The 26,334-nt window shown below is 40.9% G+C and overlaps 1 protein-coding gene across 1 annotated transcript in view; it reads left to right on the top strand.

Annotated features, from left to right (window-relative positions):
- vps50 (VPS50 subunit of EARP/GARPII complex) overlaps positions 1–26,334 on the top strand; it is a 170,544-nt gene that overhangs the window by 1,630 nt on the left and 142,580 nt on the right. The window contains exons 3-5 of the mRNA XM_080734824.1: positions 10,854–10,976; positions 12,721–12,792; positions 25,500–25,553. Coding sequence (XP_080590950.1) covers positions 10,854–10,976; positions 12,721–12,792; positions 25,500–25,553 — 249 coding nt within the window. The remainder of the gene's footprint in view (positions 1–10,853; positions 10,977–12,720; positions 12,793–25,499; positions 25,554–26,334) is intronic.

The following is a 26,334-nucleotide window of genomic DNA, read 5'->3' as shown; positions in this document are numbered from 1 at the left end:
GATGGAACAAAGCCCCTATAGGCTTTTTGTGTTATACTATTAACACCTCGGTACAAATTTTAAAGTGTTCAATCAGTCAATTAAAAACAGAAGAAAAAAGGTAAAACCACACTATAGACATACATAGACTATACTTACTGTACTGTATGTGCTGTACGCAGTGCACTTGTCTTCCATGTATACACAATCATATACAGTACAGGATAGAATTACATACAACAACAATGTACTGCTTAGCAACTTCTCTGCGGAAATAAACCTACTGAGCCGGGCGGTATCATGTGTTGTATCAGTGCCAACTATTCAATATGAAACTATTATACAGCTCAGCTCTCTGTAACCATATCAGTCACATCATACACATTTCTGGGTTCCTGGAGTACAGTATTAAACACCAACCCCCAACCAATAAGCCTGAGATACGGGTCACCCTCTGCAACAAAATATGCATTTAAGAAGAGGGGGGCAATCAGTCACAGGGAGTAACAAGTATCATTAGTCACTTGTGTGAGATCAATTTATCAAGAGGCCAGAACAAGCTAAAGCATGTAGAAGGTCAGTCACTAGGAGCTCTACTCTACTAACATTTAAGCTTGCTTTGACTTTACGCTGTACGTTTGACCTTCTATTAATGCAGCTGACTAGAACTTGGAATGTGACCAACTCCATGTATCCACAGTTCTGGGTGCTACCCAGCTAATTTATTCCATATTGACCTTTAATTTCTCTACTTGTTCAGATTATGTCTTTGGCCATTGTGTGTAGGTTTCGTTGAAGCATGCTGGTCATGTGGGAAGAAGGAAATATTGCTTTCTGTCACTGATATTGGATTTGTCACTCAGAGGGTTTCTGTGGAATGTTCACTTGATAAGCGGGTATGCCTGGTTGTCATGCATGTGCCTTGTACTTGGTGACACTTTCTGGCGTTTCTGCAAATCATTAGGGGAACTTATCTGTAATTTCATCTGTAAGAGTTGCACCATAATAGATAGAGGTTTGAAAGGTGGGCTCTTCATCTGAGACCTTTCTAAATATTGTAAAGTTTGTTATAATAAAAGAATCATGATTGTTGATAGTCTCTTTTAACCTTTAGCAATAGATTTTATTCAATACGGACTAGTATAGAATAAATCCACAAATTCCTACGTTTATCTGCAAAGTTCCGTCAAGATCATAAAGTTGACATTTGACTACTAGTAAGGGAAAGATAGCCGAGCGCTGGACCAATCTGGGAACGTAATCATTACCAATAGCTTTCTTCACAAATGTGTTCATAAAGGTGTCTACTATCACCTCTGAACTTTTTCAATCACAACTCTCTTGAGAAACTTTGTGGGAGCCAATCAAAGTTGGGCGTATCCTGAGGGCCTGGCATTAAAGGGAGGGGAAAAGAATGGACAATATGAGCGTATGAGGTGTGTAATTAGTTTTTTTTTTGGGGCTGCCGAGTCCATTCCAACCATTAGTTTTCAGTTAAAATGACTCCTTGGCCATAAAAAAGGCCCAATTGGCTAAGGCTTAGCCAATCATGTCTTTTCGAGTTCACCTGTGTCCTGTTAGTCCCTATGTTTTAAACCCTGTGTTTGAGTCTTCCTTGTCACTCACACAAACAAAAATGATAAGACACTCCAAAATTTCCACAATCACTTTTAAAGAACAAAAGGCTTTTGATAGCTGTGTTGGTTGTTGTGACTTATGTAGGAGTGGAACAATTCCTCTGGGCAATGGGACACCGAGTCTGACAGTTGTCATAAGCAATTGCCAAATTCAACAGAGCGGCATCCTACCGTATATACCAATACAAGTGTAGCCTGCAACCTGTGAACACAGAACTCATGTATGTAAATGGGCATTTAGACAGATTTGTGCCCCATAAGGTAAGGTTCTTATTTAACTAGGCACTTGGTTAACGGTTTATGGCACTTGAGTCAGAAGAGGATGGCTGTTTCTATGTTTGTAACAAACTGCTCAGCAGATGTGATTCCAAAAGGATACTGTAATGATACCACTTACAAAAGCACAAAGTCCCCTGGGTAAATAAAGGTTAAAAAGGCACTTATCATGAGAGACCAGACTGCGGTTTTTGGTATAATACACCTTGGCTGTTGTGGGGATTGGAACTGCTATCTTTCAGTTGTAAATTTAGTATCATGACACTCTAACCTCTCAGGTGCTATGCTCTAAACTAAAGTAACATACACCTTATGTTTTGTATTGCAAGGCAAACACCAGGACACTGTTAGTATTGCTCAAAGCTACCTGTGACACAGATTTCAGTATTGTATCATAGATAAGACTACACCTGCCATGTATTCTCCTTGTAATAGGAACCCGTTTATAAACCACTGGGACTGTCTCCAGGAAGTCCTGCATGTGTTCAGGGGACAGATATCACCCTTGCTTCTGATAAGCAATAGCTTAGGTGGCCAAACTGGATGCACAGTAATCAGACACCCTGCTTTTTAGGACCATGTGCTGTGTGGCCTTTTACCTTCTAGAACCAGGGCCCCAATCTTATACTGTGTTATTACCATATTTATGATCTCTGTTTCTTCTTCTTTTGCAATTATTGACACAGGACAGAGGGCATGATATGCCACATTTTGACAGCCAGAACAAAACGGTGTATTAAATAAGTAGATATTTTATCAATAATGAGATAGGGTTCCTCCCCCTAGCCAGCCAGGGCGCCTGATGGAGGGGAAAGGGACTGGTTGGAATGACGTGTTCCTTCCACGCGCTAGGTCCAACCGGGGAAACTCCCCCTCCCTGTCAGGTGTTAAGAAGCAACTCCTCATGCATAGAAGGAAGCATGAGGTCAGTACGTTGTCTCCCCAGGTTGGCGAGGGAGTGTAGCACCCAGGATCACATATTAGATAATTGACACCGGGTGAAAAATGGGTTGAAAAATCGTGGGATAAAAATTATATAGAAGAAAAAAGAAATTAGATAGGGTTTTGGATATCGTAATATTGTGATATGACATAAGTGTTGTCTTTTCCTGTTTTTATTCACTTAAGCCCTATTTTATATTTTCTGATATTTTCACAAATGTTTGCCATAAATAGTGAAAATCAAAAGCTTGTACATCTGCTATTTTACCTTTTTTAAAGTTTGAAAATGTGTTTATATTATCGCAATATGGATATCATAATATTTAGTCAAAAATCTTGTGATTTTGTCCATATTGACAAATTGTCTATAGTGTCCATCCCTAATATACGCATAAGCATGCTGCTCCCATGTGTCTCCTTGTGTGAGTGTGGACTGCAAACACGAATCTGCCATCAGTCAAAACATGGCTCTTATGATTACACACAGAGCCTTGTTGCTGGGCTGTGCAACACTGGAGAATGAGTGAGATCCACACAGATCCTGCTTTATAAATGTAAACAAATTTTAAACAGTTGAACAAATGAAGTCCACCTCTTGTCCGTCCGTCCGTCCGTCTGTGCATTACGGTTTGATGTATTGTAGTTTGAAATGCTGAGGAAGGCCGACAGGCCGAAACGCGTTAGTTTTTCTGGGTAGATAAGAAACTGCTGCTGTGCTTATTGATATATGATATGGGCCTATAATTGTTTAATAGTGACGAAATTAAGAGTAGCAAAATATGGTACTGTTTGTTTTTAAGTGAACTGGTACTCAGTAGTATGGTACTCATCCCTATAGTCATAGCAGCACTGCAGTATAAAACACAGGAAAGATAATGAGAAGATGGGAGAAATTATTTGCAAAATGCACAGATATGAATATATTGGAATATCACTAGTTTCTTTTTTTTTTCATTTTTTTTTCAAAGATTTGTTTTGGGGCTTTTATGCCTCTATTGGATAGGACAGTAGACTGACAGGAAATTGGGGGAGAGATGGGGAGTGACATGTGGCAAAGGTCGTCCGGATCTGGAATCGAACTGGCGACGGCAATGCCTAAGTGGTATGCGCCTGGACCAGTGGGACAGCAGGCGCCCCGGAATATCACTAGTTTAAAACCTTGCATATAGTTGTCTGTCAGTCGCCCACTACATAAATATAGACAGACAGACAGATGGATACCACCACAACTTAGACAACTTAGAATAATTGACACTGACTCAAGTCAATTATTTAAAATCGACCAACTTCATCGTGAATCATGTACTTGCATTGTGCTAAGATACGTTGTTGTTGAGATAATTTAATAGTGAATTCATTTTCCCCTTTGACTTGAATGGGAAAATGCAAAAACGGCAACCACACTTGCAATTTTCCAGAATTGCATCTTTCTCTTCTCTTAGGTAAGAAAGGACAAATTATAAAAGTGGACTACAAGAAACCAGTTTTCACTCTCCACAGATTTTGTTTGTTGCTGCTAGAAAACATAATTTAAAAAATTGAAAAGCATATCAAATGCTGGAATATAATTTTCAATGTATGTGATAGTCTATATGTTTTAGAGTAATAATAAAGATTGGATTATTAACTGAATGAGCTAAATACATACTATTGGTCCATAGATTAAACATAAAAAGCTTTTGAAATGGACTTTCCCAATGCACCTTAATAGACTGAGTTGTATTGGGAAAGTCAATTTCAAAAGTAATACTGTTTTTATTCATTCTTAAACTGAATGCTGGAATTCCATGCAGTTATTATTTTCTACCAGTAGGTGTCAGTCTTACTTAACCTAACATATATCATCATAGAACTCTGGCATCTCTCAAGTGTGAGTCATGTTTTTCTATAGGCATTATTTTGTATTGTTAGTTTTTTTCCCACGTGATTTAAGATGTAATAAAACGTAATTAGTCACTGAGGGGAAATTTGATCGAGTTAGTTTCTAAAATTAGGTATAAAAGCAATAGAAAACTTGAATATATTAAATCTATAGAGATCATGACATTAAAATAAAAAATAAAAAACTACATCCTGACCGCTTATAAAATAAAAATAAATACAAGAAAGTGGTTAGAATCAGAACGCACAACAAACAATTAAGTGCCATGAATATTCATCAGCAACTGCATTTAGGAGGGCTATGATTCCTCTGTAGTTAATATCTGATTCCACACTGTTCCACACTAAATATGAGGGGTCAGAAATAGACCCAAATAGACCCTAATCCATTTCATGACTTAAAGTTACTAGTGCTGTGCAGAGTGGAAATATTGACATTCACATTATTTCTTTCCAATCTCTTTCTGTAGAAGCCACTTTCTCGTGTGCTAGACTTCCTTGCCCCCCGCCCCCTCCCCCCTGTCACCTCTATTGTTCATCCTGTCAGTTGTCATATCGCAGTAGATCCAGTGCAGTTGAGTGCTTTTTGTCAGGGTGCACTTGAGCTGAATATCCACTTGGATTCTTTTGATAAGGTTCATTAAACAACCCCCATTCTGTATGTAAATAGGTTTCTAATTTCCTTTTTACGAGATGAGAATTTAATTTGTGCAGTGGGTTTGTTTGTACCTAAATCCTTTCAAAGTGTATGGTTGATCAAAGCCGGTGTTTGCTTGGTCTCACGGCCATGCACGCATCTTTTTCCGGACAGGGAGGGGATGTTTGTCGCATCATGGTTCAGGGAGAGGAGGAGGGAAGGGATTAATCTCAGATAAGCAAACTGTTAAGCCATGAAGCCATTAACTTCAGACACATTCAGAGTGTTTAAAGAATTATGTGTGTCACGGTGCTATGGAAGGAAGGAAGAAAGAATGAATGAGGGTGTACTGTATAGGTGAACTGACATGTGGGAGAGATAAGTTGTGCATATTTAATAGTTTCTCTATCTCTTTGCTTTGTTTGCTTCTAGCTATCTCAGGCGGTGAGTCATCCACCTCACCCCCTCCACCATCACTCATTTCCTACTTAGCCTCTTGTGGGGATGTGATCTTATAACTACCACCCCCCACTCTCACCCACACACACTACCCTGTGGGTCTCACTTGCACTTTTAACAAGTGCATGCATGATGTGCTGCATAAATACACACACATGCACTTGAATGATTTATGTATGGCCAAATCAGTAGCTCTATTAATCAAAGCCACATAATGCCTCAGCAGTTCTTGGTCAGCTACGCATGCACGCACGCAAAAATAGCTTGTAGATCGGCTATTTTCGGCAAAGAGCCTTGGTGTGTAGAGGGTAAAAAGAGCAGAATAAGTACAGAGTAAAATGTCAAGTTTATTAAGTATTGACAGTTCAAGTGGTTAAATATCTGAAAACACAAATTGACATGAATCCAAAATACACTGATCGTGCTGTCAAATGATGAAACTATATGGAATCTAATGAAAAGGTTTTGGGGGTCCCTACTTCCATCTCTCTCTCAACTAAGGGGTCCTTGGCCTGAAAATGTTGAAGACCCCTGGACTACATGCATGTCCTGCATGTGTCTTTCCCTGACCAAATGAAATCAAACATATTTTTCTCAAAGGTTTAGAGCATCTCTGTGGTCATAATGGAGGTGTAATTAACAATACATAGAAAAAATCACACTCGTGTGAACTGAGCGTGTGTGTGTGTGTGTGTGTGTGTGTGTGTGTGTGTGTGTGTGTGTGTGTGTGTGTGTGTGTGTGTGTGTGTGTGTGTGTGTGTGTGTGTGTGTGTGTGTGTGTGTGTGTGTGTGTGTGTGTGTGCAACAGCGCCCCTCCCTTAACATGTGTGGTCAGAAAAGGTTACTGCAGGCTACAGACCCGGAGACAGACAGACCCACACACACGGCCACGTATAGGAGCGTTGTGACCACCGCTCAAAAAGAGGGGGGAAAATCCATTTGTGCAGTGTGACGGAGAGAGGGGCAGTGCTGACTGCTGAGGCATGTTACTGCATTGCCCATTTCTCACCTCAAACATATGCTCATTTTTGAATCTCTTTAAATTGTCATTGCTACATACTGTACCAAACCTAATGTCTCATTCTTACATTAACCTAGCCATACTTCATAATTCAGCCAGGCCTTCCAAAGTGCATCCTCATTTCATCTTATTTCCTCATATGGTCCGCAGATTTCATCTTATTTCCTCATTTGGTCCACAGACAAGTACAAGAACAAATATACACACACAGCAGACAAATCCCTCCAACCAAATCCCTAATTTTAGCATAACTTGTACTTGTACTGTTAACATGTTATTAATAAAGTATTCAATCAATCAAAAAAAAAAGAAAAAAATGCATTCATGCACGCATGGACAGACAAACAAATGGACAGAGGCACGCACGCATGCACACACACACACACACACACACACACACACACACACACACACACACACACACACACACACACACACACACACACACACACACACACACACACACACACACACGCTGTTGCCACACTTCATTGCTTCAGTGCTCACTGCTCAGTTCTTAAATCTGGGGGCTTGAAAACTATTTGTGGCTAGGCGAGTGTGTAACCGGGTTCCTAAGATGGATCACTGTCTGATCTTTTCTCAAGTCAATATGTGGTGATAGGTGAGGCATGGAGATCTAGCCTCCAGCTGCATCCAGTATTTAGCCTCGTTCTAGCCGCCTCCATCGTAATATACTGTATATATTATTACGATATCCAATTCCCAGACAATATCTAGTCTGAGTCTCATATCATGATATTAACATAATATCAATATATTGCCCAGCCTTATTTGGAAATCTTGGCACAAAGTACAAGAATAAACTAGAGAGAGGATCATTAACAAGGCTAACAAGGTTATAGTGTCTAGAATCTGCTATTTTTGACGCAAACACTGAATGATCGCTGTTGGGGGGGTTACCACCATCTCTGGAGGAGCGTTGGTCAATTAGAGATGGATGTTCTGGTGTTGTATCCGAGGTCTATAAATCAAGCTAATCAAGCTACATTTTATTCAAATCGTAACCATTAGCAGTTCTATTAGGTATTAGCTTCCTCCCTCTGGGAGCTGTACGAGAAGCGGTGTGTAGTCAAAGCCCACCGTATCTGCAAGAACATTCACCACCCCAGCCACAAACGGCTTTGTTGAACAAGGCCTGATCACCAGGCTGGCCTTGCCTGTAGTGTTGACACTTTACTTTTTTGGACCACTGGGTCCCTTGCTCTCTATCTCTCTCTCTCTCCTTGCCCTGAAGAACGCGTTTCGCAACGAAAAAAACGCAGCAGTGTGCAACCAGCTTAAAAGTCTGGAATTCAAAATGTACTTGAGTAAAAGTTTGAAAGTGTTGGCATCAAAATGTACTTAAAGTACCAAAAGTAAAAGTACAAAATGTTTGAAAATAGCAGATCTAGGTCGGCTATTTATGAACTAAAAGTACAAAATGTTTGAAAATAGCAGATCTGGGTTGTCTATTTATGAACTTTGATCATTAGTTACTTTACACCACTGGTTACTTGTCATATCTACCCTGTGGTTACGAAGCCTAAAAGCCACACAGAAATGCACAATTAAATTGTTAATCACAATTATTTGTATGACAATTGATCGTCTGCTACAAATTCATGATTGTGACAGCCCAACTGATGTGACCATAAAATTGATTCTGATTCCCAAATTATTTTGGATAGTATATCTGAGCACATTCTCTATAGTTATGTAGAAAAGCTTCACTGTTTTATTTTTTCAGGACCCCCAATATCTCCTGTACTGCTCACGTTTCTTTCTACTATCCTGCGTGCACCCCCCTCTATAGCTGTATAGTGTCCAGTCGGTGTTTCCACCCTTCTATTGACATCATGTGCTTAATAGTTCTGCTCATTAAGTGGCAGTCCAGGGTTCTCCAGGGAAGGTGGAGGCCTTAATCTGCTTCATCTTATAGTTCTTGTTGTGGTGATAAGCCTTGACAGTACTTGCTGATCAATATCCCTCTGAAGTTCCCAGAGATGTGCCGCAGAGTCCTTTCAGTTGTTTTATCTACAGCATCTTTCTGTCTGTCTGCTTTGCTACCTATCTGTCTGTAGCTATTTATCTTGTCTACAATTTCTCTCTTTATGTCATTGATTCATTCAATCATGCTTTTTTTCCCTTCCCTCAGCTGTCCAGAGAGTTTTCCTCTACCTATAGCAGGCACCAAAACTATTTGCCATTAAACACCTTGATCTTCATTGTTGTCCCTCTCTCTCCAACTCATCTCTAGCTAATTTATCCTAATATACATCATTTTCTTGAAAAGTTCACATAGATTTTTCTTGATTTTGTTGACAAATATGCATTTAATTTTCTTGTGGCTTTTTGATTGATTGATTGAAGACTTTATTAGAGGTTTGCATAGAGAAAGGTACAGTTTCATGACGGTACAGTTCACTGGTACAAGGTCAACTTAAAGGAAAGTACTTGGCTTATTTACACAGTGGATGTGATCAGCTGGGGCTGAGAGCATCAAGGACTATTTCACTTCTGTGTGTATCTCTGTCTGTCATGCTTGACACTGGTTCTATGGGTTTGTCTGTGGTTCTATGCCTATGGGTTTGTCTGTGGTTCTATGGGTTTGTCGCTCTGACATCATGCTCTCATGTCACTGTGATGTCAGGGGAACCACTCTTAACCCTAATCGTGCCTATCCCGAACAAGTTCGGGATATTTTCAATCCAATCCAATATTTTATTTGCTATTTTACTTACCCTGAGCTGCTTGGAGCAACGTGGGTGGTCCTGGCTCGTCCAGCGCTTACCAACGAGAGACGCTAGATGGTCCGACGATTTATTCCATTGAAAATGGTTTAAAATAAAGTTTAGAGCCCCCCAAAAAAACCTCAATCTATACTGTCGGTGGCGCGACGTATTCCAGGGTGCCTATCCCGATCTAGTCCGGGATATTTAATAAAATGAATTATTTAATCGGAGGCCTCAACGAAGCCCCGGTCTAAATTTTCATCCATGGCCGGGGCCGACACTCGGCCATCCACGGGCCGTATTCGCGCAAACGGCCGCATCGCGCCGCCCACTCCAATAATAAGTCACATCTTTAGAGAGGATTTTCTCTGAATTGTGTTCCCAGACCAAAGAGAAAGTTTTTTTGCGACTGAAATAGCTTTAGATCGGGCTTCTAAAGGGGTTAGCAGTGAATGGCTAAGTGTAAGCTAACTTCCTCCTCTCGTCACCCATAGCATTGGCTGGAGTGAAATCCCAAGGCACTTCGGACAGTGTCGACGGAAGCTAGAGCGAAAGCCTATAGAGATTTTTCTGGCACTCTAGCGGCCACTTGTGGCCCGGGGCACTGTATGAGTTAAGCGCATATTTGGTAATGCCCATATATGGGCATGTTCTGACGTCACATTGTTGACTATCATGCAGGGGTCTGGTGCAACTGGTCCGATATACATCACTGGCCAGATGGCCAAGAATTGAAGGGCGAGGTCGCATGTCGCCCTGAGGCGTCTTACTAGTATATCTGTTTATACATCTCATACGTCTCTTTAATACATTTTTCAATGTAATGTGCTTTATTGGCAGATTGATACGTTGGTAGACAAATTGAACCGTATTCTGTAGAACTAATTATAATTTTATGAAGTGTAATGTGTGTTTATTATGTTTAGTTTTCAATATTCTTTGGGTTTGTTATATTGTTTAGAAAAATCTATGTTTTGTTATGTTTAGGTTAAGGTCAGGCAGTACTGCTCCCGCAGGTGCAGCCTCTTCAGCAAACCCTGTTAAATGGGTGAAAATAGGACCACGTCATCTGGTTAGACTTGGACATTAATTGTGGTCATGTAGAGTGAGACATGGCGCTGATGTAAGCTGTAATTCTGTCGCCAATTCTTGAAATAACAAGGTTAAACAGTTGTTCACAAACTGCTGCCATGCTGTGCTTCACAGATCTAGTTAAAATGTTCTAATCTCTCTCCCCCCCTCCCTCTGCTGCTCTCTGTCTATTTCTCTCTCCTACTCTTGTCTATCAGGAGGAGTTGAGAGAGTTGAGGGAGCAGCCCATTGATCCCCAGGCAGAACAGGAGATCATCAACAGCATTGAGGAGGTCTACTACTCCAGTGACTCCTATGATATGGTGCAACACGAACTCCAGGTCAGACACCATCTGTAAATAAACTAATAGTAATCCAACCGATGCCACAATTATGAGTTCTGAACTTTTATTTCACCTAGATTAAACCTGTTTTCAGTTAACTATTCTGTAACCCCAAAAGTCCATTTTGTTCAATGGACTTTTTCTGTCCCTTTTCTAATTGGACAATATAATGTCCAATCAGACAGGATTGGTCATGTTTCACGTGACATCACAATATGTAATATAAATGGTGAAATGGAATTAATTCTATTTTGCCTGTCCCACTGATCATGCATGGTCAAAGCATCTTACTAACTAGTTCTGAAGAATCGTGCTGAAGGCTTCAATCGACTTAAGACCTGCACCAAACCAACCCATTAGTTGATTCATCGACCATTACAGTACAGCACTAGTTGCTAAATGTTTCAAGTTGGGTTGCCAAAGCAATTTCCTAGAGTGAACCTCATACTTGATCTAATAAAAATGACAAAATGATCATATTCCCCCTGCACATCCTCCCACCAAATTCCCCCCTCAAGCTTAGCACATTCGAGTGACTCTGATAATAGCAATACTGCATATCTAATAGGAATACAGGTTGATAAGCTTTGATCATGCGACCTCAATGGCATTAGCTAAAACTCTCTCTCACCTGAGCAGCCTTCTCGCACACCTATTCGCACACTCCAATGACTTGTGGAGTGATGGATTGCATAGGCGTTCAGCAGGGTTGTGAAAAGTGTGAGGGGCGTGAAATCTCATTAGAGTTTGGCGGATATCGCCACACCATCTGAAATGAGTCACTCAGTCATGAGGAAAGTAATTACCCATCATCCCCCCCCCTCCCCCCGATTCCTTATATCTTTTTTTTGGTTGCTACTCCCCACAGAGATTGGTGGCTGTTGATCTGATAGTGTCAGTCTTGTTTACTAATTTCATTCATGAAGAGGTGGGATGTGATCATTAACTCATAGGAGGTTCTCGACGTGTCAACACGCCAAACTCTTTGATGTCTCCCTGTGCCCATTGACACGTTGTACAGTAAACTTTATTAATCTGTAGCTACTGTACAAAGCTACCGCGGTGACGAAAAACACTCCATTTCCCGAAATGCAGCGCGAGATCACGTGACCGGGAAGTCTGTCTCCCTCATTCACATCAGTGTAACGCTGCTTCACAAATGTGCATTTTTCTCCTAATCTAACTTTTAAATCACCTTTAATACGCAGCCTTCTTTACCGGCCGTTACAAAAGCACTGATGCCCGCGATTGTTAGAAAACTGTCCTGACTGAAAGAAAATACTATCGTGAAAATAAACAGGACATACTTGGATTACATTTACTCTGATTACTTTTTTGCCAGGACTTCAAAAGAAGGTAAAATGCCATGGGCACCTGCCGATTAAATGTTGAATAATCCTGGGCACCCTATGTGTTAAGGTAGTTTGACATTACTGCAGAAATGTGTGAGGTCTGGCTCCAAAGAGACTGCTTGAATTTTCAGAAGCAATCCCAGATTCTCTGTCATCATTTTGCTTTGCCTGTTCTTCAGTCAGAGGTTCATGGCTCCAGGTTCATTCCTGTGATTTTTACGGGTTCTTGGAAGTGGTGTGCACACATATTGAGGCGAGTTTAATTTGTACTACTGTAGTTGTTTTGCCTGTGTTCCAGACGCTTTGATTTCCACAGGAGAAAGTATTGCGAATGTATTTATATTTTTGTGTATGTGTCTGTGGGTGTGTATGTGTGTGCATGTTTTCAGAAACTGCCACCTGAGCTGAACCTGCAAGATTTAGAAGAATACAGAGACAAGTTGAAAAGACAGCAGTCAGCGGTGAGTGTCACACTCTTGTACTGTCTCTCTCAAATACACCTTCACGCAAGAACACACACATGTACGGCACACATGCACGTACGCACACGTGCACACACGCCCGTCTGCCTGTCACACAGCTCCAGATGCCAGCATCCCTCTTACCAAGTTAATTAAGGTTTCCTGACTAGGAGATGCAGTGAAGGACAGAGGAGAGAGTGCCCAAGCATGCATGGTGGTGAACTTTCTACAAGTAGGCCAAGGTTTTTGAACTCAGTCTGTGAATAATACCAGTTGTGCAGGCTCCACGCTGATAGAAATGAGTCTTCAGTTCTACTCCGTGCAGGGTCATTGGAGATTATGCTCTGCAAATGTCCTGAAAGTGTCCGGAGTCTGTCTCATTTCTCTCCAAAAGCCCTTGGCCTTGAATATGATTTTTTTTAAATACAAAAATAAATAAAAATAATAATTTGAATATTATTATTTTTTTCCCATCATATTCGAATGGATATATTCAAGGAATAATCAAATATTAATTTGACAGCCTACACACACACACAACACACACACACACACACACACACACACACACACACACACACACACACACACACACACACACACACACACAGCCTAGACACTGCCTAGACACTGTCTAGGCTGCGCAACGCAAAGTTCAACAGCGGGAGCTGCTTCACCGCTCCAAAAATTGAGTTAAATTAGCTACTGCAGATTTTTCTTTGTGAATAGATTAGAAGCAGTTTTGTGTGTCATGCACAGCTGAGCTTGTAATGGAGGCTATATTGAGGAGCTGCTGAGTGGAAAGATGGATTGAAGGAAGAGCCCGTTTTTATGCAGCTGTTGAATTAGCTTGGCAGATTTTCAATTTAAAGTGACTCAGATTGGTATTAGTAAAAACCAAGTTAATCTGTGACGTCCCTATCTAACATAAAATGGTCAAATCGGTGTGCGGACTCTTATTCCTTATTTATCCCTACTTAACAGACAATATTTACAGACATAGGGAGTGTAAGGGCAAGAGAGTGTGGGTATAGATACATGTAGTTAATAATTTATTCCTTATCCTCTTTCTTTTCATAACATCTCTTAAATACTGTTTCACACTCATTTGTTGGCTCTCTCTTATGTTTTACACATACATTCCCAACTTAACTCTTTTACCGCCGAACGAACGCTCGTTCTTTTTCCACTGCGCCATACCGAGCGTTCATTCTTAACAATTTTGCTGCCATTTTAAACATAGCTGTAGTAAGCAGCTGCCAAATTGTCCTTACCTTTTAACGTGGGCACGCGCACGCATCGTGCACAATCTGTGCGCGACTCATCTAGTAGACGTGTAGACTCGGTGACAGTTTTCGAATAAAAAAAACCCCCATTGAAATAGACATATCCGTTGCCACGCTGTATCCCTGCTTATCCGCCAGTGTTTACATGAAAAAACATTGAAAAAAGCCATCTGTGCGCTATGGTAACACGTGGACACGTTCGCGCACAAAACGCACGATATGTGCGGGGATCATAATCCAGGAATGCGACCAAAAACAAAGAATATTATTGAACACAAGTCTCCACGGCGTGAGTAATCAATAGAAGTGAGTGCAAAATACAGTCAGGCAGAAAACTGCCGTGAAAATTGCAGCGGAAATTAGGAAGCTTGCTCATTGATTCATATGTTCTTCCATTGTTCTCACTAAATTACCTGGCAGCTCCAATGGAGTAAGGCACAGTAGGACCTTGAAACAATGACTGTATGACATATTAGCCTACAACAGTATATAGGACGAGTAAGGAATTGAGTCCATTGTCATTCTGGTTTGCTGGAAATGGGGAGATGATTTGAAGAGGTTCCCTCATTAAAAAGTATTTATCGTGAAAATAATGTTGCCATTCAATAGCAATTCACTGATCTCCACTGCAGTAAACCAACCTGGCTGGTATCCCCACTTGTGTTTCCAGGAGAGAGCTTTCCACCTCTGGGGAAATAAGAAACTGCCTCTAGGAGTTTATCCTGCATTTTCCCACATTTCCCTTTTTCTTGACATTTTGTTTCTATTGGACTGGTTGGGATTTCAAAAGTTCAAATAGTTTGAACTTTTGTGCATTGCGCCGACCTCTGTGCACCGCTGCGCCTTCAGCTCACATGGGCTAATAGCTATACCAGTTCCACTGCTGTGTGTCAAACGTATCGACCCATGCTCTGCCAATAGCCATTAACTTTACTGCCAAGAGGCCTGGTAGTAGTAGTAGTAGAAAATCTGAGAAAGGATTCAAGGCCAATAATGAAAGCAAGTATGTTACTGCCATGGGTACTTAAAGTGAATTTTAAATAATTTGGTATGGAGTGGTTACATATTTATATTAATGATACAGTATGCATAATGAATTGCTGCGGGCGGACGGACAGGGGCAAAAACATAGTGTTCGGCCTGGCAGAGTTAAAAACATTTCAAAAAGTGTGAAAATAGGAGATGTACAAGCTCACAACACATTGCAACAATTCTTAGTTCGTGTTTCTAAAACGGCTAGTTCCATTCCTTGATTCTGATTGGCTGGTTGCTGTGGTATATGAGACTATAACCCACACCTTGAATCAGTTTTTATCAAAGCCAGGTGCGTTATTTCTTTCCACTGTGCTGTGAGGCTGAACTAGAGAAGCAAGCGTTTGATTTTCTCTCAAATCCTGCCGTGCGGGTGCTTCTAAGCACCGCCCGCATGCATAGGACAGTGACTGAATGGCTCCGGGCGGGGCTTGTAAAGGCGAAAAGCGCCTCTATTCTCCAGGCACATACTCGGCTGTTAGTTTAGGTTGCTATGCTAGCGTTTTTGATGTGATGTTCATCCACATAGCAGCTAAATCTGGATGAAAATAAACATGAGTATGGATCGAATATGGTTCTTAACTTCTTAACATGAGACTGATCTAAGACAAGTGTTGTTGTGAACTGGGTCTTTAACATGATCTAACACATAAATGTTGTTTCCCTATTTTTTGGCAAAAAGAATGACGTGACTTTATAAACACACACTGGCTTCCGTTCCTGGAATGTGGCTGGTAAACAAGGAAATGTCTCTTCCTGGTGGCGGAGAAGTGTACTTTTTTCTTTAAATAATGGAATGCTATGATTTTTATGTTGCAATATTGTGACCGGCTGTGACCGGCTGAGAGGGTCGGAAACACTTGGCTGACGCCTCGTGTTTCCCAACGCCTCTCAGCCGGTGTATACTACCCCGGTAACCACTCGCCTCTTGTGGCTTATTGCTTTAACCCTTTAAGTGCCTATCCCGAACATGTTCGGGATATTCGGGATCAAAAAAATGTTTTATTTGCTATTTTACTTACCCCGAGCTGCTTGGAGCAACGTGGGTGGTCCCGGCTCGCCCAGCGCTCACCAACGAGAGACGCTAGATGCTCCGACGATTTATTCCATTGAAAATGGTTTAAAATAAAGTTTAGACCCCCCCAATGTTCACCGAATGTTCATTGTAGGCGGCGCGACGTATTCCAGGGTGCCTATCCCGAACATGTCCGGGATATTTAATAAAATGAATTATTTTATCGGAGGCCTCAACGAAGCCCCGGTCTAGACGTCCATCCTTGGCCGGGACTTAGACTCGGCCATCTACGGGCCGTATTCGCGCTAACGGCCGCATCGCGCCCCCACTCCAATAATAAATCACATCTTTAGACAGGATTTTCTCCGGATTGTGTCCCCAGACCCAAAGAGAAAGTTTTTTGTGGCTGAAATAGCTTTAGATCGGGCTTCTAAATGGGTTAGCATTTTGGCTACGTGTCAGCTAGCTTCCTCCTCTCGACACCCATAGCATTGACTGGAGTGAAAACACAAGCCAGTTGGGAGAGGGTCGACGAAAGCTATAAAGAAGGTCTATGGAGAAATTTCTGGCACTCTAGCACCCCTTGTGGCCGGATGGCACTGTATGAGTTAATAGAGCTTATGTAGGTAACATTAAGAACACATATAGATGTGTGTGACTGTAGGGATCCTGATCCATTTCCTATCATTTGATTTTGAGTATCTGCCAATACATTTTTTCCGATTCGATATTAATTTAAATGGCAGTATCCATTCTATCCAATATGGAAATAGCTTCTTTTTTTCTTTTTTACTTTTAGTGCAGCATTGGATCAAAACTAAATTAAAATAAAGCTTATCACCCTTATAAAAAATGTATAATTTTGGGAAGTTTGGGAACCACTGATCTACATACAGTACATCAAATTATATCTACAGCTGTGTGCAATAATCGCAATACCGCTATATCAGCATTCAATAAAAAATTCCATTGCCCTCAGTTTGACTTGACATCATTCCTTGATGTCAGTATGTGAAACACACTCCCTCTGCATTCACAGACAACCATGCACAGTCTCACATACCCCCCCAAACACATATGTCAGCAAAATGAATACAATGCTCGCATGTGAAACATCTTGAGTGAGCCTGGTAGAAGCCAAGAACATAGTCTTTGTTGTAATTCTTTTGATTTGATGCATGGTTATTTGCATATTGAAACTTGAGCAAAAGTGGACTCTGAAGACCCATTTGAGAGGCATTATGATGCAGGGTGTGAACAGTTGGCCAGCCGTGCTGTGATTGGCCAGCGGGTCGCTCAATGAAATGAACTGCACCGCTCACTTCACACTAGTTGTGAGTTTTTTTTTTCATAAATGAATGCCCTGTTACATACTTAATTTGCTGCATGACAGTGTCTTGCAAAAGTTTTTTTTTTTTGTTATCAATTATTTTTATTTTCCATAACATAAAATTAGAGACATACATATGAATAGAACAAGAAAAAGTAAAACATTAATCAAAAGAAAAATGCAATTAACAGACAAACACAAACAATAGCAAAACAAGAAAAGGAAAAGAAAACCCACCCACCCCCTTTCCCCGGACCAACACGGAATGTACAATAGTGCATGCCTGTGCTAGGCTGTTACCACTATATAGTGATTTCTTGAATCATAGCCTTAAGCTTATCTGCAATGTCCGACCACATATTAATGTTTTCTTCTTTTGCTCCGTGTAACCTTGCTATCGACTGCTCTAAATATACTATATCTAGAAAGGTTAAGGCCCACTGGCGAAACGTTAACGTATGAGGAGGTTTCCACCGCGTAGCTACCATCTTCTTCGCCGCCGTTAATCCAGCAAAGAAGATGCGCTTGCGTATATTGTTTAGTTGCAACTGTGAGACGTCATTTAATAAAAATAAAGAAGGAGAAGATATGATATTAATACTAAAAATAGTTGAAAGTTTTGAGGCAACCATATTCCAGAATGACGACACATTTGGGCATTCCCAAACCATGTGAAGGAAGGTACCAATACTATTTGAGGCGCAGAGAGTGCAGTTGGGATTATTCAAAATCCTCATAGCACATAGTCTGCGGGGAGTTAAATAAGTCCGATGAACAAAATTTAAATGAATTTGTTGATGGTCTGGATTTCTAGAAGATAGCCTAATGTTAGACCACACTGTGTCCCAACAAAAGTCAGGGTCCAAATTTGGTACATCATTCCTCCAAACAGTATCAACAGATAGGGGCCCATAACTACAGTCTAATAAAAAACCATAGAGGGTGGAAACCAAACCTCTTGTTCTGTTACCATCACAGATAAACTCATGAAAGGGGTGTAATCTAAGGGGAGCTTGCCATGGGACCCCATAGGTCCTCATGGACAATCTCAGTTGGAAGTAGAAAAAAAGGGTATTTCCAGGCAGATTGAAGATGTCACACAAATCTCGAAAAGGTCGTAAACCATTTCTATCAAATAAGTCCCCTAATGTACGAATCCCCTTAGCCCTCCACCTTGGAAAGCGAATGGGGCGATCCTCGATTAAAAGTCTTTGATTATTGAACACTGGGGAAAATAAGTTCCATTTACAATCAATCTTACACATCTTTTCAGCTGCTCTCCATACTGCCACTAAATGAGAAATGATAGGTCCAAAGCGAACTTTGCATTGATGTGTAGTTATGTTTGAATAGATAAGATCTCTCAATTCAACAGGCTGCACTAAACTCTCCTCAAGCTCTCTCCAAGAAACCTTATTTGCTGGGTTAAACCAATTTAAAAGGGGGCGGAGCGTGAAGGCCCAATAATAAAATTTAAAGTTGGGCAATGAAAGGCCGCCATCATCTCTAGCACGCTGTAATAGAGAAAGTTTAAGACGAGGGCGTTTCCCTTTCCACACAAACTTAGATATCGAAGAGTGAAGCTTATTCCAGTATTGCGGCGGTGGTGGCAAAGGGAGCATAGAGCTTACAAAGTTAACCCTAGGAAGAACATTCATCTTTATGATTGAAACTCGAGCTTGGAGAGAGTTGGGCAAAGATGACCATCTATCTAAATCAAGACAAATCTTATTTAGAGTGTCACCATAGTTGTTCTTAACAATAGCCTGAAGAGAGGGGAAAATATCTATGCCAAGATATTTGAATTGGCTTACTACTGGGATTATGGGCGGCAGGATAGCAGATCTCATCTGATCATTTAGAGGTAGAAGGGCTGACTTCGTCCAATTAATTTTGTAGCCGGAAATGGAACTGAACTGATCAAAGATTTGAAGGACATGAGTAATTGACTGTGGTGCATTCTCAATGAACAGTAGAATATCGTCAGCATATAGGGAAATGCGATGCTGTGTGTTGTTAATCGAAACAGGAGTAATATCTGCAGACTGACGCACTGTCTGAGCCAAGGGTTCGAGTGAAAGTGCGAAAAGGAGAGGACTAAGGGGACAACCCTGCCTCGAAGATCTGCCAATCGTGAATAGCGGCGAACAGATCTTACCGGTTAGGACCATCGCTGACGGATTAGAATAAAGTACTTTAACAAAATGTATGAATGAAGCACCAAATCCCATTTTATCTAGTACAGCCCACAGGTAAGACCATTCCAGACGATCAAATGCCTTCAACGCATCGAGCGACAACACTGCGGCGGGGGTCCTCAGCTCCTTAGCCCTATCGATGATATGCAATAGTCGTCTAGCATTATCAGAGGCTAGTCTAGTTCCTATGAAACCTGTCTGATCACAGTGTACTAAGGTGGTCATAAAACCCTGCAAGCGACGCGCAAGCACCTTAGCAAAAACTTTTAGATCAGAATTCAAAAGTGAAAGCGGTCTATAGCTTGCGCAATCTGTGGGATCCTTGTTCTTCTTCAACAATAATGATATAATAGCTACATTCACATCCCTGGAGAAAGAGCCACTGTGTCTTGCAAAAGTTATTGCCAAAACAAACTACATCCAATCTCCCAATGCATTTTGGGATGTTTTGTTAAGTTGTAGATATTATTTCTGATATATGTTCTCCTATAATAACATGTCCAAAATAGGTACGTCAGGTCTCTGGGTTTCAATATTTAACCAATAATAAGAATTAACAAGACCTTGTGACTAATTGCGACCGTTTGCAGTTTAGTATCAGAACCGTCACATCTTGACCGTACCTGTCTGGGTAACGCTTGTCTTTTATTGTTGATTGACTGTCACGCTCTGACATCATGCTCTGACATCACTGTGATGTCAGGGGAACCACACTAACAGAATCCCTTTTATGCCCATATATGGATATCCCTGATGTCATCAAGAATGCATCAGTCTAACATATAGACTATACATGTCAGTCTAACCAGTGTGGCTGGTTCTACAGACAGGGATCTTCATATATGGGCATAAAAGGGATTCTGTTAGTGTGGTTCCCCTAACAGGACTTCATATGGGAAAGCCCATATATGGAGGCCACATCAGCCACATACAATCCCTTTTATGCCCATATATGGAGATCCCTGTCTGTAGAACGAGCCCCACTGGTTAGACTGACATGTATAGTCTATAGGTTAGAAAAGAGACCTATGCCCGGTTGCCCTTAAGGCGTCTTACTAGTTAATAACTACATTGGATTTATATATTATATTGTTGGATTTTGACAGCCTTCCTAATGGAAGATGCCACGATTACCTCAACACCCATTTTCTTCTGCCCTCCCACCTGTCAACCAGTCGTCTGCTAGGTGATTGAACAGGCTTGGCATGGCATTCATGAGAGGACAATGACGCCATCCCTTCTCCTGCCACTGTAGTCCAGCATAATTGGCATCCCTGACACATACCTGGCACAGACTCTTTTTAAAGCTAATTGCCTCATCTACGGCCAAACCAAGGCCCATAGAAAAGATGTTGGGGACATGGGCTGTGTGTGAATGAGTATTCCTGAATCACTTTGTTTTGTCTGTGTGACTGTGTGTACGATAAGGCCCTAGCGTCCCAAGTTAACTTCACAGTGCTTAGCTGTACTTATTCCATGGCCACATTTTTATTTTGATTGAACCTCAAAGAAAAGGTTGGTGAACGTTCATGCAGTAGGAATGATGTCTTGGAATGATTCCTCTGTGCAGTTGGGGTTAATGCTACTGCATGTTTTTCTTCACCCCATCTGGGAATCTAATCCCCCATCAGAGTTCTAGTCACGCTGAAATAATAATTCAGATATATGCATGTGTGTGTAAGAGGGAAAGAGACAAGTGATTTTTCTACAATTTTTCCATTATTGATAATTCCTTCTGTCTGTTTTGCTCACTCTCGCATGCACGCACGCGTGCGCACACACACACACGTACACACCCAGTAACTTTGGGTTGATTAGCTGCCTGGTGTTATCATCGTATATGTCAGCTATGCATTTGAATATCCTGCTACACATTCTGCTAATTTAGCTTGCTAATTAAGTTTGCTACTAGATAATATTTGCAACACACTGATTTATTATGTGTCGTTATTTCTGCTGAACTAGCTCTAGCTAACTTGTCCAATTATGTGAGCTAACGGAAGTCTTCTCTTTCTAGTTCTTTCTTAATTGTGCTCATCTTGGACATCTCTTCTCAACCAAACCTTGAGCAGCTTGATTTTTATCGCATTGCACAGATAGATTTTTGGGAACTGATGTTTAGACTGGTAGCCCAGATATTTGTGCCTATCCAGATTGGAAGCAGATTGTTTTTTATCAAGCCTGAACAAAAACACATGGAAAGTAGTTTGAAATGTGATTCAAATCAGATTTTTAAAGCTGTCAGTGTCGACTCTTGGACACAAAATCCTAATTTATGCTTGGTCATACAACTACGCCATAAAGTTTGCCAAACGATACTTCTGTCACGGCCAATACGTTGTTAGATCAGCAACCAATGAAGTTTGATCACTTGCAAATAAAAATGTGGCCAGGACTCGGTCCTGAAAATCATACTTGAGAAAAAGTATGTTATAGTGATATGGCCCATAACACCAATATATGGCTATTGGTTAAGTAGGTTTGGTGAAGTTTTTGACTGAATTTGATACACCCCAGGTCACTTCTTTTTTCAACACCTCAACAAATTATCTCTCATTCTCTTTTTCTCTTTGTCTGCTTCTAATCTGAGTTTTCCATCTCTTCAATTATTTTCAGTGATTTTGTTCTTTGTCCTTTTTTGAACACACACACACACACACACACACACACACACACACACACACACACACACACACACACACACACACACACACACACACACACACACACACACACACACACACACAGTGAAAGCATTTTGCTTCATTGACCATCTGTTCAGGTCCCTAGTTATCTCCCATGCATACTCAATTCACATTGAAATGCCACCTCCGCCCTCACCCCAGTGTATCTCATGCTTTCAGATATACGCCTCATTGTGTGCTTTGAATATTCTCATCTTGGCATTATAAGGCGTGCCTGGCATTGTTACAGACCATGTGTATAACCGTGCCTAACAGTGTGTGTGTGTGTGTGTGTGTGTGTGTGTGTGTGTGTGTGTGTGTGTGTGTGTGTGTGTGTGTGTGTGTGTGTGTGTGTGTGTGTGTGTGTGTGTGTGTGTGTGTGTGTGTGTGTGTGTGTGTGTGTGTGTGTGGGGGGGGGGGCGGCGCGCGCGCGTGGGTGGGTTGCGTGTGTATTACATATAGTGTAGGTTCAGGAAAGAGGTAATTGAAGTAGTGGTTGGTTGGTTCCGTTTATTGGGATTGGTGTAATGTTTGTGAATCATGTCTTTACTGTTGCCTGCCCTGAAGCCAAATTCATGCTTTGGAGAAAAAAGTTAAATGAAAGTGAAACTAGAAAGTGACACTTCTCCTGGAGGCTGGCACACCCTCTGTGGGGCATGTAATGACAATGTTTTGGGGTTGTGGATTCGTTTGAAAATGCACAAGCAAGCAGTGGGGGCATGGATATAATAATGGACTGTCATTCCATCAGTACAGTGCAACCAGAGTACACGGGCTACTACAGGTGTACTGAGACAAATCATTGGACAGTGAATGAAAAAGTAGTGTGGGGTGTCCGAATGGCTCAGCGGTAAATGTCCTGTCCACTACCTCAGAGACTACGGGTTTGAGTCCTCTCTTTAAAGGGATATTTTGCTTTCAAAAATGTTTTGGTCATTTTATCGTCTGATCAGGCTTTTAAATATGAACACCCTGAACAGTTTTTAATTTGCTTGATTCAATATTTAGATATTTGATGTAAATGTGGGCCTCTGCCCATACACACCCATTGTAACTTCAAACTCCATTTTAACCATGATTGATTCATAAAAACACCCATTATTTTTTTCTGTTGACTCATACTACCCTCCTAATACGTGAGCAGGCCTGATTTTTTCTTTTCCTCCTAATACGTGAGCAGGCCTGATTTTTTTCTTTTTTTCATTTCTTTTTAATAATTCTTTGGGAAAATGGAAAAAATATATTAGTCACCAGGAAAAATAATGGGTGTTTTTAATTCATCTATCATGATTAAAATGGAGTTTGAAGTTACAATTGGTGTGTATGGGGAGATGTCCTGGAGGAGGAGGGCCTGGTAAAATCTACATCAAATATCTACATATTGAATCAAGCTAATTAAAATCTGTTCAGGGTGTTCATAAAAGCCTGAATAGACGATAAAATGACCAAAAGTTTTTTTTAAAGTGAAAAATCCCTTTAAAACCACATGAATGCTGAGACCGATTGGATGAGACACCACCAGCCTTTGTTTCACCAGAAAACATCACAAAAAAGTTGAAAATGTGTCATGTTTTGGCATTACTCTTTTTTTTTGCCCAATTAGCGTTAAAGGCCCCCCTGGAATTGCCTGGGGCAAGTCAGTCAGCCTGGTGGCAATGTTGTTCATATAGCTGTCTTCCGAAAGTTAACACATTTTCTCAGTCACCGAGGACACAGTCTAGGATTAGCCAAGGCTAAGGTTAATCTAGCCTGCTTCTGATGAGGCTCAAAGGAGCGGTAAATTGGAATGCTACCTCATTAGCCATCTCCTTTTAGCCTAGGATGTTTTGGTGAACAAAGTATTATAGGAGACAACTTCCCAGTTTTTGGCCCACCTTTCTTTCAAGAAACAACTTATGTTGACTGTTCATGCTTCTGCCTAAAAGCGATACTTTTCTAAAGTATCCAGATTCCTCGTTGTCCACATCTTTGAAACTTTAGATTTGATGTTGTGATTAATAAAAATATTTGAAATGGAAAAAAAAATGAAAAAAGATTTGATGGTGTGCTCTACGAGTGGGCATTGTTTGTGTGCATCGCTATGCCCAGAAAAAAGAAAGAAAAACCATCAATGATAGATGAGCTGAATGAAAGAATATCCTTTTTAAATAAACATAAATAAAAATTATGAAAATAAACATACCGTATTTTCCGGACTATAAGGCGCACTTAAAAGCCTTTAATTTTCTCAAAAAACTACAGTGAGCCTTATAGTCCAGTGCGCCTTATATATGGATCATTCCTTGACATTGACATTCCCTTTAGCACAGCTCCATCTGTTGGATGCATAACGCAATGGTAGCGTCTATTATGTGCGCCTTATAGTCCGGTGCGCCTTATATATGAAAACAGTTTGAAAATAGACCATTCATTGACAGTGCGCCTTATAGTCCGGTGCGCCTTATAGTCCGGAAAATACTGTAAATCAAATCAATCAAACGAAATGCATTTGTAAACGTTGGATCAGTGAGTCTTACACTGCAGGTTAGTTAAATACTAAAGAATTTACTGCAAACTTTCAGTGAACCGATTAATAATTTTATAACAAAACCATTGTCCGATTCATGGTCCATTTAAATTGATACAGGGGTCTGCACATCGATGTATTCGCATCGTGTGTGCACAATATATTCACATGCACCCAAAGAATAAATATGTAGTACTGTAGGTTATTATACACAATGTACAATAAGGTGTACAAATAAGAGTTGAAGCAGTGTGATGGAGTGGGATCTTCCTGTACGCCCCCACCTTCAGCGTCTCAGTGTTTAGATTTAATTCCCCTTTCTCAATCACTGACCTCCTCTGCTCTTAAGTTGTTTTCTTCTCCTCTAACAAAACAAGCAGGATAAACTTCATTATAGCAGCCTTCATAACCAGTGTACACAATATCCTTTTTGAAGAACTGCTTACAATGTCACCTCAGCGGTGTGGTGGACTGTAGGCGTAGTAAGTGTTTAAGGAGTGAAAATAACAAAGTAATGCAGAAAGTAGATAACAGAGATAATCAGAGTCCTCCTTTGTGTAGTGAGGTGACATTTTGAGTTTGTCCCCCCTGTGATTTGAATACTCATTGCCTGTCTCTCTCTCTCTCTGTCCCTACTTTGCTCTCTCCCTCTGTAGGTATCCAAAAGGGTTGCAGACCTAATCCTGGAAAAACAGCCAGCTTATGTCAAGGTAAGCTCCCTGTGTCACTTAACTCATTAATAACCACTTGTAGAATATATAACGGTATATCTTTGCTTGCTTCCAAACATTCATCTTAAACAAGATTCTGGCTACTGTAATTGCATTTCTTGTGATGAATTATGACTGACCACCTGTTTTTATGGCGTGGGTTCATACAGAGTCTAGCCTTCTATAAGAGGGTCTGTGTGTGTGTGTGTGCGTGTGTCTGATGGTACCTAATCTCGCAAACTGCTGGACCAATCAGTGCCCAAGCTTTTGTGCACACTGCCAATAGGCTCATTTAGCAACTTTTTTTTTACCTTTTGAAATATTTAACTTTATAATGGATTTCAAAGAGAATCAGATTGCCCAAGGATGATGTATTGACGACATCATCGATACTGAAATTATAGCTGTTTGTCTGTCAAGGGTAGACAGTTAAACAGAGTGGCTAAGCAAATTCATGCCCAATCATGTAAGTGAGGAGACAGAGATGTAGAAAGAAACAAAATTCTCGCATGACGGAAACAGAAGATGATGCTGACCGTTGGCGACTGTTAGCCAGATAAGCCATGGTGGTGCACAGTGCACAACAAAATCATGAGCTCATACACTAAGACAGACAGTGAAACCGTTGCGGGGCACAGGCAGAAACCCAAGATCCTGTGTAAGGACAGCGACAGTCAGACAAACCATGACGGAGCACAGAGAGCTATAAACAAGAATGGTTAACTTTCATTTGAAAGTCAGTGACAGTCGGATGGGCCCAGGTCATTCTATAATTACACAG

The sequence above is a fragment of the Nannobrachium achirus genome (assembly GCF_963921795.1).
Source record: "Nannobrachium achirus genome assembly, chromosome: 10".
Lineage (NCBI taxonomy): Eukaryota > Metazoa > Chordata > Actinopteri > Myctophiformes > Myctophidae > Nannobrachium > Nannobrachium achirus.
The sequence above is the reverse complement of the archived record's forward strand: the minus strand, read 5'-3'. Positions and strand labels throughout refer to the sequence as shown.